The sequence below is a fragment of the Carassius auratus genome, chromosome 36 (genome assembly GCF_003368295.1).
Source record: "Carassius auratus strain Wakin chromosome 36, ASM336829v1, whole genome shotgun sequence".
NCBI classification, from domain to species: domain Eukaryota; kingdom Metazoa; phylum Chordata; class Actinopteri; order Cypriniformes; family Cyprinidae; genus Carassius; species Carassius auratus.
Window position 1 is genome coordinate 6042150 of NC_039278.1, and position 13967 is coordinate 6056116.

Consider the following 13967-nt stretch of genomic DNA (forward strand, 5'->3'; position numbering starts at 1 on the left):
CAAGAGAAAGAATTCAGACATGAGGCAGAACAAAAGCTCATGCATGTTTCATCGTTCCACATTAGCAATTAGTGAGATTACAGAGTTGCGGCTCAGGCCACAGGCCCATTAGCAGACTGGGTTTGTGGTGGACCAGATCACAGAGCCACACAGAAAAACATCTCCTTAAAAAGAGCAAGCAAATGCAGCTGCGGTCATGAGGATTAAGTTTTAGTCTGGTTCCGGGTGTTAATGAGCCGCTAAATGACTGAAGCATTTTCAGATATAGAAATCATGCACAACATATGCATTTTATAAATCTAGTTTATGAGCCTTAGGCAGCCTGTTCATGAGCCTGTTAACTATTTATTAGGACTAGATGGGTAGTTTGGTCTTTCATTCTTTCTCTTTCTTTATTTTAGGTGTCATATTGTACACTTTTAGGTAATTTCATTTAATGTTTATTATACATAAACATTTAATGTACATTTATTTAATATACAATACAAATATTTCACTCTCTCTCTCTAGTCAAAACTACACCCTTGGGGTAGGATATCAATTTATTTTAAAAAATATATTCATTATCCATCATAACCTATAGATTAGTTGAGTTGAATACTTCAATCTGAATCAACTGCTATATGGCATAATTACAAATATATAAACATATCCCTCTATATAATTAATTGAATAATTCAAATGTAATTCAGATGTATGTCTTTGACTGAAAATATGTTATTTAATTTGTAATTTTTTTAATTATTCAACCACATAATGAGCAAATTTATAAATATTTATAAACAGTTCTTTCTGATCCTCGAATCCGACTGGATCAAAATAAAATAAAAAAACAGGGGTGTTGGCAGTTTGAAATTCTAACTACTGTTTTATTGTGAATATGAGATTGAATGAGAATAAAGAATGAATGTTGTATCAGATGCAGGTAATCAGACTTGGTTACTCAATTTCTCTCACAAAACTCTACAAACATACAGGGAGCTTTTAATACAGTAATGCAATATAAGCTTTTAATGAAGCAACTTAACGTTCCTTCTAGTTCTAAAGTGACGTTTTAACATTTCAAACTGAGATTTGAATCTGAGGTGGAAGGAAGTAGTTCACAGAAAAGAATGTTTTAAAGACACTCCGTTGACGTCTCTTTGTCATCAGTACACTTGTACCATCAAACTGCTGTATAAACACAATATCACACTCATAGCCGTGTTATATAACTGTATATCAGCACACTGTGATTACCTGCGGCCTCTGCCTTTGGCCGAGCCACAGCCGTGCTGATATACAGCCATATCGCACTGCAACTGGTGTGATATTGCTAAAATAAATTACATCAAATATTTAAATAAGCATTTTCATTGATCTAAAAAAAAAAAATCGATCTTATGTAAATTGAAAAATCCCTGCATTATTAAAAACAAAACGACAAATGGATGGATGAAAAAAACAAACAAAAAAAACAACAGCATATGACAACTATAATGATTATTATGATTATTATTATTATTTTTTGTTTCTGTGATTTTCATTTATGTACATAGTGCATAATTAAAGACACCTGGCAATGTTAGTTAGATTGTTGTCTCATTGGATCTCAGTTTGCTGTCCGTTCCGGTAAAGCACTATGTCTAGATGCGCATTTAATAAGTGTTTCATAAGTGTTTCCTTCAGTGTTTTGAACTGGGGAGCTCTTTACAAAAGAACCAAAATATCACTATGCAGATTACTTGCTTTACTCACACCAGTAGACCAGCAGTTTTGGTTAAGAAAACCTAATCATCACAAAATTGGTTTTAGTCCTTTGTGTAAGCGGAGGCTGATAAACCTCCATCAGTGTGTTGTTCTCAGAGGTGACCTTGGTTAATTACAGCTCTTCAGATGTGTGGACGGGGCCTGTGTTTCGGCTTTCAGAGACACAAAATCTTCCTCCAGTCCTGTCCGAGCCCCCCGTAGCCTACAATGGTGACCCAGTGGTATGATATAATTACGTGTCCCGTGACTTTGATAGCATGGCCAGCTTGCCCTTTACAAAAAACATAACATAATACTCTCCAAATATAATCAGAGCGAAAAAGGTAATTGGATTACTGCAAAAGACAATTACAGCATCTCTGGAGGACATTTCATGTTTTTCGCCCCAGCCTGTGCTTTGTGATTGAGGGTTGTGATCTTCAGTGTGTCATGTTTACGGCACGCTCACCGCCTCCCATGTGCATACAAAGAATGTGTTGTTTTTTTGTTGTTTTTTTGCATTTGTGCTTTTTAGTTGTCCTTTCCTGAGATATTTTTGTATTACATGTAACCATTAACATGTCACGTAAAAAGAGCTTTTCTTCTTAACAAATTCTGAAACCGATATCGGGTTGTTGGGTATTTCCCTGTGGATGCTCATAAATGCTCTTCGTGCATCTCTAAACTGAGCTCATTAACCAGTAAGCCGACGAGAAACCTCCGTGCCTGGAGTTGTGCTTCCTCTGAGAGCGTCCATTAGAATGGAAATCAGCTTATTTCCCTGCCCACTTATATCTGCAGGTTTTTCTATATTACTGTGGTGACAGTTAGTAGGATTTTGAGTTGGGCATGATTGTTATGCTGGATTTTTTTTTAAGCTACATTGGTGGAAATACCTAATCTAAACATGATTTTGCAACACCCCACCACCATTATGCATTTATTTGCTGCTCAGCATATACATCCAACATTCAGAGAATGATCTGAAATTTCGAACAGAAATCCATGATTTTTTACAGTGATTGTGGAGCTCTGTACATTTTAGAAGATTTTATTTGGTGCACAACAAAATGGATCTGCGAAAGCGTAACAAGGTTTCCATGGGGCCGGTCATTAGACTGAATATGTTTGCAGGGTGGAATTTATTATTCAGGCAGTCGGTGAGAGCTGTACTGTACTGAGTTTTCAGCTGATCCCGTCGTCCGCATATCTCAATTCAAAAGAATCATAGTCGGCATTAGCAAACTTCTTATCGACTTCTTATGAACCACTATGGATCTGTTTGGGTCAAACCTGCAGTTGGTTGTCTAATTAAGAGCTTGCCTTGGGTTCATTAACAATGATTAATTCCTCTACCTGCTGTGCATTGATTGTATAGGTGAATGATGAATGAATTTATGTTACATCAGCTAACTATTTCCATTTGAAAACCTCAGAAAGAAAGGAGCAAAGCAACACTAATAAATAAACAAATTAAAGAAGAAAAGAGAATTGGGTAACAATTATTAACAGCTTTCCTTGATAACATAACATCATTTAAATTCAGATATGAATGTTTAAAAATATAAAAGTTCCACAACATTAATAATTGTTGGAATTAAATTAATGATAGTTTGTGGATAATGCTATACAATATAATAAAATACAATGGGGTCCAAAAGTTACAAATCTTACTGTCTGCACAAAAACATTATCAAAAAGATTATCATGTTCTCCAGCATAATGCTCATTGCTGGTTTTATTGGTGATCGGAGGTACAGAATTATTATTATTTTTTGTTTTTATTTTAATTAATTAATTTTAGTTTTAAATAAAAGAACAAATCCAGATTGTCAATGCGGTGGCAAGACTTTTGCCCCCCATTCTTTACTGATGTTCTTCACAAAACCATCAGTTTGAGCTAAAGTTAAGGTCTGCATTCAAGCCTTTAAATGAAAAAGCTAACAAAATAAGCTGTAACACCTGCTTAAGTTTCTTTTTTCAGTTTCTTATTTTATACAAAGTCTTAAAATATATGGGAAAAATTGTTGAAGTGTTCAAGTGTTCATTTCTCCAATGAAAATGAAAGGCATTATTTACCCAGGCCTGTGATTTCAAAACCATATGCTGTTATTTTTATCAATGGAACACAAATTAGAGCAACATAAAACAATATTCAGAGTACCCCGGAGCTGTCAAGCTTAATATAAATATCATGAATGCACAAAAAAATATAATGTAAGAACTCTGCATGACTGGTATGCTGTGTAACAAGTCTTCTGAAGGCTTTGTGAGGTAAAGACCAACATTTAAAATCTGCACAAAATCAAAATGACTGTTATTACAGTGAACAATGAAAAATGTGCAATTTATTTTTAGACACTATCTTCACACTCTTTAGTAAAATCTTAGAATTTGGGGCGATAATGAGAATGAGTAAACAGTTGGTTGAACTATTCTTTTATCACAATGAGTTTAAGACATTAATGGAAGAAAAGCAGTTGTCTCCTAGTCTTCCTACGGCCTTTTGAGACTTCACACTCACCCAGGACCTTGATCAGATTCAGTTCAGACCCCAAACTCCTCTGTTGAGCTCTCTCAGCTCCCTCTCAACACTCTCTACTTTCCTCTTCTCTCCCTCTCTGTTTTCTTTCCATCTATTCCCTCTCTTTCTCTCCTTCACTGTGCCTCTGCACAGATGGTCCTCATTAATAAAGCAAGGCAGACTTTCACCCTCTTTTGAGTGTGTGTTTCTGAGAGGAAGAGAGAAAGAAGAGGAATCAATGAGCGGCAGATTGGCTCACTCCTGTTAATTATGCTAAAATATTGTTAAGCGCAGGAAATTAATGTGGCAAACAGGATGCGATGTATCTGCTTACTGCTGGGGCTTAAGCCCTGATGCAGAGGAGAGAGAAACAGGCCGATGGAAATGTTTTGGAGTTCGTGTTCTTTCAAGCATATCTTGTAGAGCATGAGAAAACAAGAACAATAAAACTATCAAAGCAAATGGAAAAGTAGTTTCTTTTACGATTGCATGAATCCACTGTGCAGTGCAACAAGAAGTGGGATGTGTTTGCTCTTTAATGGATGTGATAGTACAAATCCACTCCCAATTTAGATTAAAGAACGATCTTATTTCATCCCTGAAACATCTCCTCACCTTTCTAAATTAAGGTAATAAATTTAAATAATGCATGATACATAATCAAATAAGTTATTTATTATAATTTTTTTTAATGACAAGTTATGAATAGCTTTACTTGTTAAATCCACTTCCGATCCGGAGTTTGGGGGAAATGTTTGTGAGAAAACCAAAAGTAAAATACCTTCCATAGAAAATAACAGTGGGACACATACTTAAGTTTCCCAAAATATTAATTATGTAATAAAAAAGTAATGTAACTTTAATGTAACACAACATAACTTGCTGTTAAAATGCTACAATGTCACAGGAACCTAATTTTCACATAAAGTAACAATGTAACATAATTAACGTAAAAACATTCCTAAGCCTTATGTATAATTCCTAATCTTTGTTGAGTTTAAAACAAGGAATGTTTTTAGATAGGCTACAGTAGATTGTTTTTTCTACACTGTAAAAAAATAATCATAATAAATTGTAGTCATGATAACATGTTTTTCCCCCATTAATTGATAATGTCAACTTGATTAAACACCTTATTGAGTCAGTTTATTTTAATTGAATTAGAAATTGCACATAAAGCCACACTGACTAACAATTAAGGCAGCCAGGATTTTATTGTTTGCAGTAATTTGTTCAGCAATTTATTTACAGTAACACTTCACAATAACCCAACAACTATTTGGGATAAAAAACAAAACAAACAGTTATGCCTACTCTGTAAATTGCCAACAAATACTCACAGACGAACACTTTAACACCACTTTAGTGCCTTTCCTCCAGTGTTTGCTATTTGACTTTAAATACAAACTTAAATTTACTGAAGTATTTTGTAGTCAGCTCCCAACACAAGTCATTGTATGAGCGTTATCTGAACTCAGAAATGATCTACCCTGAAATGACGCTGATCTACAGAACAAGGCCCGGTTTATTTTTTGCATACATTACGATCCTGTCAAAATAGATGATGACAGCTAACATACAGTACCAACACAAAAGTAATTTAACATTCTATAAAAAGTAAAAATGTGACACAAAAGTAACTTAATTTTCTCTTTAAAAAAACTTTCAATAGTCCCTTCAATATCACACATGAAATCTTTACGGATAAACTACCATTTAGAGATCATGTGTGAAGGTGGATGAATAAAACAATGCCATGTTTTAAGGTCAGTTAAAAAGATGGAACAATTTTGCTTGGTGATTTTATGGTAATTTAACATGTTTTATGTGTGAAAAGTCCAGGGGCAATTTGATATAAATGTATCTTAACATTTTCTAAAAAGCAACAATGTCATATAATTAGTTACATTTTATAATGAATAAAACATTTTTGTAACATGTTACATTTCAAAAAGTCATGTTTTCAAAACATGCTTAATTGCTCTAATGAAACGAGATTCATCAAATGGCATTCTCGTGTTTATTTAAGACCTTCCTGAATCAAGAAAATACTTGGGACACCTGGGATGCAGCAATCCTGACCTCTGGATTCCTTGACATTTTCCACATTAGGAATCCTCCAGGATTTCGGAATCTGGATGAAGTGTTCTTTTGACATTCTGCAGGAGGCCCAGTAGTCTCTGCTGGGGTTGTTTTATGGTTGTACAGATCCAGCCGGAGGGACTTTAACTAGTTTTGTATCTTGTGTTATTTGTGCATTAGGTCCATGCAGGATGACAGGCAACAGGATTACTGTGTCGGCCATGAGATTGCTGGGCTTGATTTGTTAGGAGCAAGACATCTTAGTTGCCCCTTCTTTATCTTGTTAGGAGGTACATAGGGTGCAATCTACCAGCTCTGTCCTGAACCGAGCATTGGCATCTCACACTGAGAGTTTGATACAACATCAACTGTTGGGCTTTGATTGCTAAAAGGTCAAGCTGAGCTTTGTTATCGCAGGAGAGGATAGTGGAGTGGCAGCACACGGGAACGCGACAGGAACACAGTCACCCTTCACAGCAAATTTACCGGAGATGAGAGATGCTGGTGGACTCCAGAATACCAATCAGTTCATCTCGCTGAAGAGATACAGCACTCAATATGCTAATTAGCAAAGTGCTTTCTAGGAGACTCCTCACTCTTCTGTCTGTTACACATGAGTTAGTGGGAGGTTTGGAAAATGATAGCAAAGGGCTGATGGTTGTGATTCTGATTCTTCATTGCGTCACCGTGTGCAACTTTGCCTTTGACTTTCTACCATTTTTTTGAAAGCATGTGACATGGAAACCTAAATGTATTTCCAGAAATAGTAACAATGTAGCATAAATGTAACTTAATACATAAAAAGTAAGAATAGAATTTAAAAGTAACCTGAATTTCCATTAACAACCAAGTATGAATAACGTGAACATGGATAACAAAGTAATGTGAAAGTAACTTAACTTTTAGAAGTGAAACAAGAAGAAGAAAAAGTAACAATGTAATGCAAAAGTAACAATGTACTGAAAATAAATTATGTAACATTCTATAAAAAGTAACAATGTACTGTAATTTTTTTTTTTTTAACATTCTATAAAAAGTAATAATGTAACACAAAAATAACATCACGCTCTCTATATAAAAAAGTATCAATAGCCCCTTGGATATCATACATGAAGTCCTGACTGATAAATTATCATTTGTGAAAAGGAGCTTGTCAAAAATCAGTTTTGTTAATTTACGATAAGTTAGTACAGTAAGGAAACTAAAGTGCCTCTCCTCATCCATGCATTTTGTTTTACATCCGGATTGAAACAAACAATTCCAGCATACTTTGAGCATCAGAAACCTAAAATCTTTTACGTACTTGGCTTAGCGATGTACTGTCACAGATAACCAAGTTCAGTCCTCACACACAATCCCATAGTGATGTCTTGCTTATCAGTTAATGATGAAGAAAGTTGACCCAAAAAAAGAGTTACTGACAAAATGATTCATTTGCACACTTTGTGTAGATTAATTAAATTATTAAAGGTGGATTTGGCCTGCTCACGGAGGAACACTGTTTTGGTAATTGCATGATTTGACCTTGGGATCAGCTCTTCAGCATGGATGAATATGATGGTTTGATGGAACTGTTTTACCTGTTTTGAAATAAACAAGGTTACAGAAGTTAGGCAAGGTTTCGGATGATTGCTCCAATGGTTGCCTTATTGAATGATCCATTGTTGAAAATGTTGCTCAGTAGTTACCAAAATGGCTAAAAGCAGTCAGAACTATTAATGCATCTCCCAGCACACATGCACTGTAACAGTCAGACCTCATTTTCTTTAAGGATGTGATGTAACCATGCAAAGATGAATAATGTCAAACTGACACTTGCCGCAAAATCTGACCTGACAGCATCAATTATAAATCATTATTGTGCACTGGGGCAAGCAGTTTGGAAAGGTTTTTTGTTTATGATCTTGCACAATAAATTATCTTAAATAAATAAATAAATAATAAAGCTCAACAAGTCTGAATGAAACCACTAATTTTAACGTGTAACTAATTGGTTTTTACTAATTTAGTGATTTGGGTACATGCGCTTTAAGAATCACACAGCACATATTGGGACCGCTAGAACATTAAAACAAATTAAAATGTGTAAACTAAATTGCAAACTGTGCTAAATAAATGTGTTGCCGTTCAACACCTATTTATATCTATATCTATTTTTATTTTTTTCAAAAAACTATCTGCACTTTGATAAAACTAAATGGAAGGTCATGTTGAGAGCATTGCAACGTGGCATACAATATTCCACAGAGTGCTTTCTAGTTGTTTACTGCTTTTTTCTTTGTATAAATGTGAACTCATCCATATATTCCATGCATAGAGAACATTCACATACTGTGCATAGTGCACATATATGCAATGCTAAGTGTGCTGTTTCAAACCAATCTCACGGTGTCTCACGCCAGTTTAACCTTTGACCCCTTGCAAATGATGCAGATAATTGAATGAAATAAACCATTAAAAAACAAAGAAACTTAGTGCATATGGTGCGAAATGTAAAACAATTTCCTTTCATTGTAGCTTACAATGTTTGTTTGAAAGCGTGTGTAAAGTCGGTCCCACACAAATAAACAAAATAAATGAACTTCATGTTTCAGCAATAGGAACTGAGTTGTTCTTTTGACATTATAAGGGAATGTAACTGTCAAACAGATTTACGTGATGTTATTGACATTTGACTGACACTAAATGTTTTCCATATGGTGAATTATAAGCCCTTCATACCGTATTTATCGATGTACGTATAAATACTTCATATTTCATAATGTTATGCATTATGGACGATGTTCAAGATGCATAATTTCCAAGAGGCTCTGGTGTCATGGAAAGGGGTATTTTCTAGAATCTTCGATCATTTCCTGTTTCAGCCTTCTGGTAGGAAACAGATAATACCAAATTGGGGGAAAATTGTCCAAATCTGTCCACAATTACCCCTATCTCTCCTCAGTAAGACTCCCCTGGCACTGTGCTTTCCATCGCTGCATGAAACCAAGCTCAGCGCTCAGGCTATTAGCCTCCATTTTCTGACCCTCTCACAAACATTACTGCAAACTACAGCCGTTCAGGTGCATTTACTGCCATCCGCTCCCAAATAGTAGAGTCTTTGGATGCAAGGTGTTTGTGTGTGTCAATGAGAGACAAATAGAGGAAGGGAAGGAGACATTTAGAAACAGCAAAAGTGTTGTCAGTGTGGAAGGAAATGTTCAGAGTCCTGGAGGGTCACAAGGGCAGCAGGGATTAAGTTATTGAATGACACGGATAAATTGGTGGATAATCTTTCTTTCTTTCTTAAAAACATAAAAACCAAAGAAGCACTTTCATGATGTCTGGTTTCTGTTTGATTGATGCATTACCTTATATTTGAAGACATCTCTGGAGCTCATTTGGCCTGGTTCGAGATCCTTTGCTTTCATCAGAATACAAGTAACCCTGATGAAAAACATCTATCATACAAAATGCTCATCAAATGCTGAAACAGATTAGTCTTGGAGGTTTTGAGATACCTCAATCTGTTCCAAACCTAGTGAGCTGCCTACAAAGGGAGCAATTCGAGACATGATAGATGCACTCTTGACATGAAAACTGTTTCAAAACTTTGATAACTGCCTTGTTTAAGGTGTGGATACTGCATACATTATACAAGGCAATAATAAACTTATATTTCATTTAGTACTGAAAGTATTAATAAACAATGGCATCCTTGCTGAATGAAAGTACCAAAGTACTTTCAAAACATTTTGTCTTCAAACTCACATTTCCTGATCATTAAAAAGAGTTTATTTTAAACAAAAAAGCTTTATTTCCGTTTTTTTCCCCTTTTTCTTGCAGTTGTCCTTTGCCAGAGCATTTGAACATTTTATAGGAACTCAAAATATGTTTTTTTCCACATGATTAACAAATAAAAATATTCTCATAGTAACACTTGGAGGAAAACAATAAAATAAACATAGCAGGACTACATGTACCAGAATGCATCATGATACAAGCAGGAAACACCAACAACAACAACAACAGCAACATCTGACTCGTCTAGACTCATGTAACTGCAGAACTGGTACCATCGTTGCTCTAATAATTCAAGGGTCTACATTATAATCTCATATCACATATGAATAATTTCTGCCGCTCTTTTGAAAAGTTAAAAATAACACGGGAATAAGTCAAATATAAAAGTTCCAACAAACATTTAAAAAACCGCTGTTCTTTCTCTTAGATGATCCATGCCGATTTGCCTTGAAATTTTCATGACATATTTTGACAGTCACAAAACAATTCCGACACACAAATATTCCCACATCTTTATAGTTTCTCCTTTCTGTTAATTTTTTTTTTCTTCATGAAATTATCTCAAAAGCAGAAGTGCTCTGTGGATTTTGAGTCCCTCATATGGATTCTCTCATGTAGCGTTTCTATTTTTCTAGGCCTCGGTGCGTCAGTCTTTACGCCGAAGCCTGTGATGTCACAGCAATGTCACAGTGACCGGGCGCTCAGCGTCTCGAGGCCTCTCGTTCAGCGGCCCTCCTCAGCACGGATAAAGGGAGCAAGTGCAAGTGTGGGAGATCTATGCATGGCAGGGCAGCACATAGAACAGACCACATTCAAAAATGACAGCGAGAGAGAGAGAGAGAGAGAGAGAGCGAGAGAGAGAGAGAGGGAGAGGCAGATACAAAGAGAACAAGAGAGCGACACGGGCTGGGACGAAAGTTAGAAAGCTGACCTGACAACAAACACTTCTTCGACACAGACATCCTTCTTCCACTCGGCACTGTATACACTGCAGAAATATATTTTCTTAATCTGTATTTTTGTCTTTTTAAAGTTTGCGTAAGATATTAAGACCATTATTTTCTAGTAGGGTAAATAAAATTGTCACTAAATGTAAGAATATCATTAGAAAAAATAATTACTTTTTTTAATATTTCTCCTAATCTTATTATTAATTATCATCATCATCATCATCATCAAACAGAGAGAATTATTTGCTATGGAGCCCCTCAAGTATTGGAGCATGTTTAGCAAGAAAATGCTATTTCAGTCTTTGAAAATATCTCATTTAAATTAATGCGTTGCTCAACTTTGCAACAAATTTTACTTAGAAATTGCTAGCAAAGGTAAATCCTACAATATTTTCTTCTGTGATACATGTGCAAAAGGAACTTTCTCATAGACAAAATGAATCTAATTCACAGTGGAATATAACTTTTTTTTCCCCCTCACAAAATATTAATGTGCACAAGTTAAATTTTCAAACAGGAACATTTTCAGAGAAAAGGTTCTTGAGCACATGCAATTCTTTTTTCCTGAAAATGTCACTTTAGGGGCTCCATAATTTACAGCAGGGTAAATAAAATGTCACTCAATGTAAGACTATGGATGCACCGATATTTCAGCCACTGAAAAGTATAAAAAAAATTAAAAAAAACCTACTTATTATATATATGGACTTGTTTAATGCGTGGTGTGACGCTCCGTTCAATATTCCACTCTATGAGTTGAGTTGCTCACGACCCATGCGAACACTCCACTCATGTATGAATGAATGAGGGATTTATATAGCGCTTTATTGTATATTGCTGTACACTCAAAGCACTTTACAATCATGCACTGCTCATGCTCCCCGTAAAAACAAAGTCTGCTCCAATAACAGGCCTACAGTAAATTTCTATGTAGTATAGCTTACTTGTTCCTATTTGCAGCGGCGCTACTGTGCAGTAACATGGTGTAGTACAGCTGTACTGGGCAACGCTGGTAAAACAGCACTCCGCTCTGCTCACATGCTCTGATAATAATAGCTTTGTAGGACTATACATAATTTGGATAATAATAATACAATAAAAAATCAGTTAAAGCAGATTTTGTTGCATAGAACTGAATACAATTTATATAATGATATGTAATATTAATATATTTTCTGTCCAATTTTGTGTTACTTCAATAAAAGTGTAGTTATTTTATTGCTTTGTATTTTTTAAATTCAGTATCAATAAAATTATTGAGTTAAATTAAAAAGTCTTACAAAATTATTTGATATTATTTAATGAAATAAAACACATATTATTAAAAAGCATTTTCAGTTTTAGTTTTCGGCAAAGAGCATCCAGAATTTGGGTTTTCGGTATTCATTTCGGTGCATCCCACTGTAAGATTTAATCATTTGAAATCATAAATCTCATACAATCTCATACAGCTTTTAAATGTAAATGTAACTTGTTATACAATATTTTTGAAAAGTCAAAAATACCAACTAAGAAAATTATTTTCTTTGCAGTTCAAGACGGACAAACTCATTTCAGATTGAGCACCAGTGAAAAAAGGCCATTTTTTTGTATCTATTTAACATTCTTCTTTTTTTGTATGACAAAAAAAGATCATAATAGAAAAATCTACACTGTCGTCACTCCCCTCTCATGAATCTAAAAGCCTGAAATGTTCCATGTTTGCATGTAATCTCTTACCAAAGCCAGTATTGTTCCCACTCCCCTTATTAAAAAAAGTTTAAGTAGATTCTTTGGCAGATCAACAGACAGAACTGTCTTCTTCTCTTAGTGAGTAATGGAACAAGTTTTTTCTAGTAATTTTGTAAGGGACTGTGACTGCTCTGTACATCTGTTCATATGCTAACATCAGCATACACGCTCCCATGAGCACAAACAAACATGCAAACACGAGCATAGACACTCACACACGCTCTCACAAAGTGAAAATTGAGCTCAGATGACAGTGAAGGCTCAGGTAGGTGGTTAACGCAGACAAACAGAGCCATTCGGTTAAATCTATCTCCTGACACGCAGATGATGATTGGATGTTGGCAGAAAAGTAGATAGCTCACAAAAAAGTTGGCCAATTCACGTCTTTTGTCAGTCGAGCAAGAGCGCCTATGCAGGAATGCCCAAATTTGGGAATTTGGGCGGAGCATAATTGTAAATGCAAATTACTGTTGGTTAGCAGATGTCCTGCAGGGCTGCAGCCTGCTATCAATGTCTGTTGGCTGGACTCCAGAACTGAAGGGGCGGGATGTGTCATTGTGATGCAGGATGGGGCGGGGCAGGTGGGGTGGGTGTGGTCAGACTCAGAGGGTTATGATGCTATGAGGGGCACAGGAGCAGAAGCAGCGGAAGCATGAGCCACAGACTGGCCGTTAATGCCCAACCACCGCTGGAGTCGTCTGTCAGGAACGGCTCTGGAGACTCGTACAGAGAGTCATCTGACAAACAAAGAAAAAGAAACAATTGCACATTAATAATCATAATACATAATTAATTTTGTTACTGTTGACTCCTCCTGTATGTTTGACATTGCTTACAGTAGAAAACAAAAGCATGGATTACGGGGTTTTTACTGGTAACAGAAAATATTAATTGCAGGGGCAGATCATATGATTTGGTCTGGTGCCATGTTTATATATATATATATATATATATATATATATATATATATATATATATATATATATATATATATATATATATATATATATATATATATATATATATATATATATATATTGACTAATGCGTGTGCGTATCATTTCTGTTTCAAGTGAACACTGTTCTTTTGAACTTTCCATTAATCAAAGAATCCCAAAACAAATTACGCTTTTCACAATATTACTCATCAGCATTACTGTTAAACACTG

The 13967-nt window shown here is 35.3% G+C and overlaps 1 protein-coding gene across 1 annotated transcript in view; it reads right to left on the bottom strand.

Moving 5' to 3' along the window:
* Positions 1 to 10661: 10661 nt before the first annotated feature.
* Positions 10662 to 13967, bottom strand: part of LOC113055063 (ephrin-A2-like) — a 116776-nt gene continuing 113470 nt past the window's right edge. Inside the window, exon 4 of the mRNA XM_026221014.1 lies at positions 10662 to 13535. Coding sequence (XP_026076799.1) covers positions 13417 to 13535 — 119 coding nt within the window. The 3' untranslated portion in view covers positions 10662 to 13416. The remainder of the gene's footprint in view (positions 13536 to 13967) is intronic.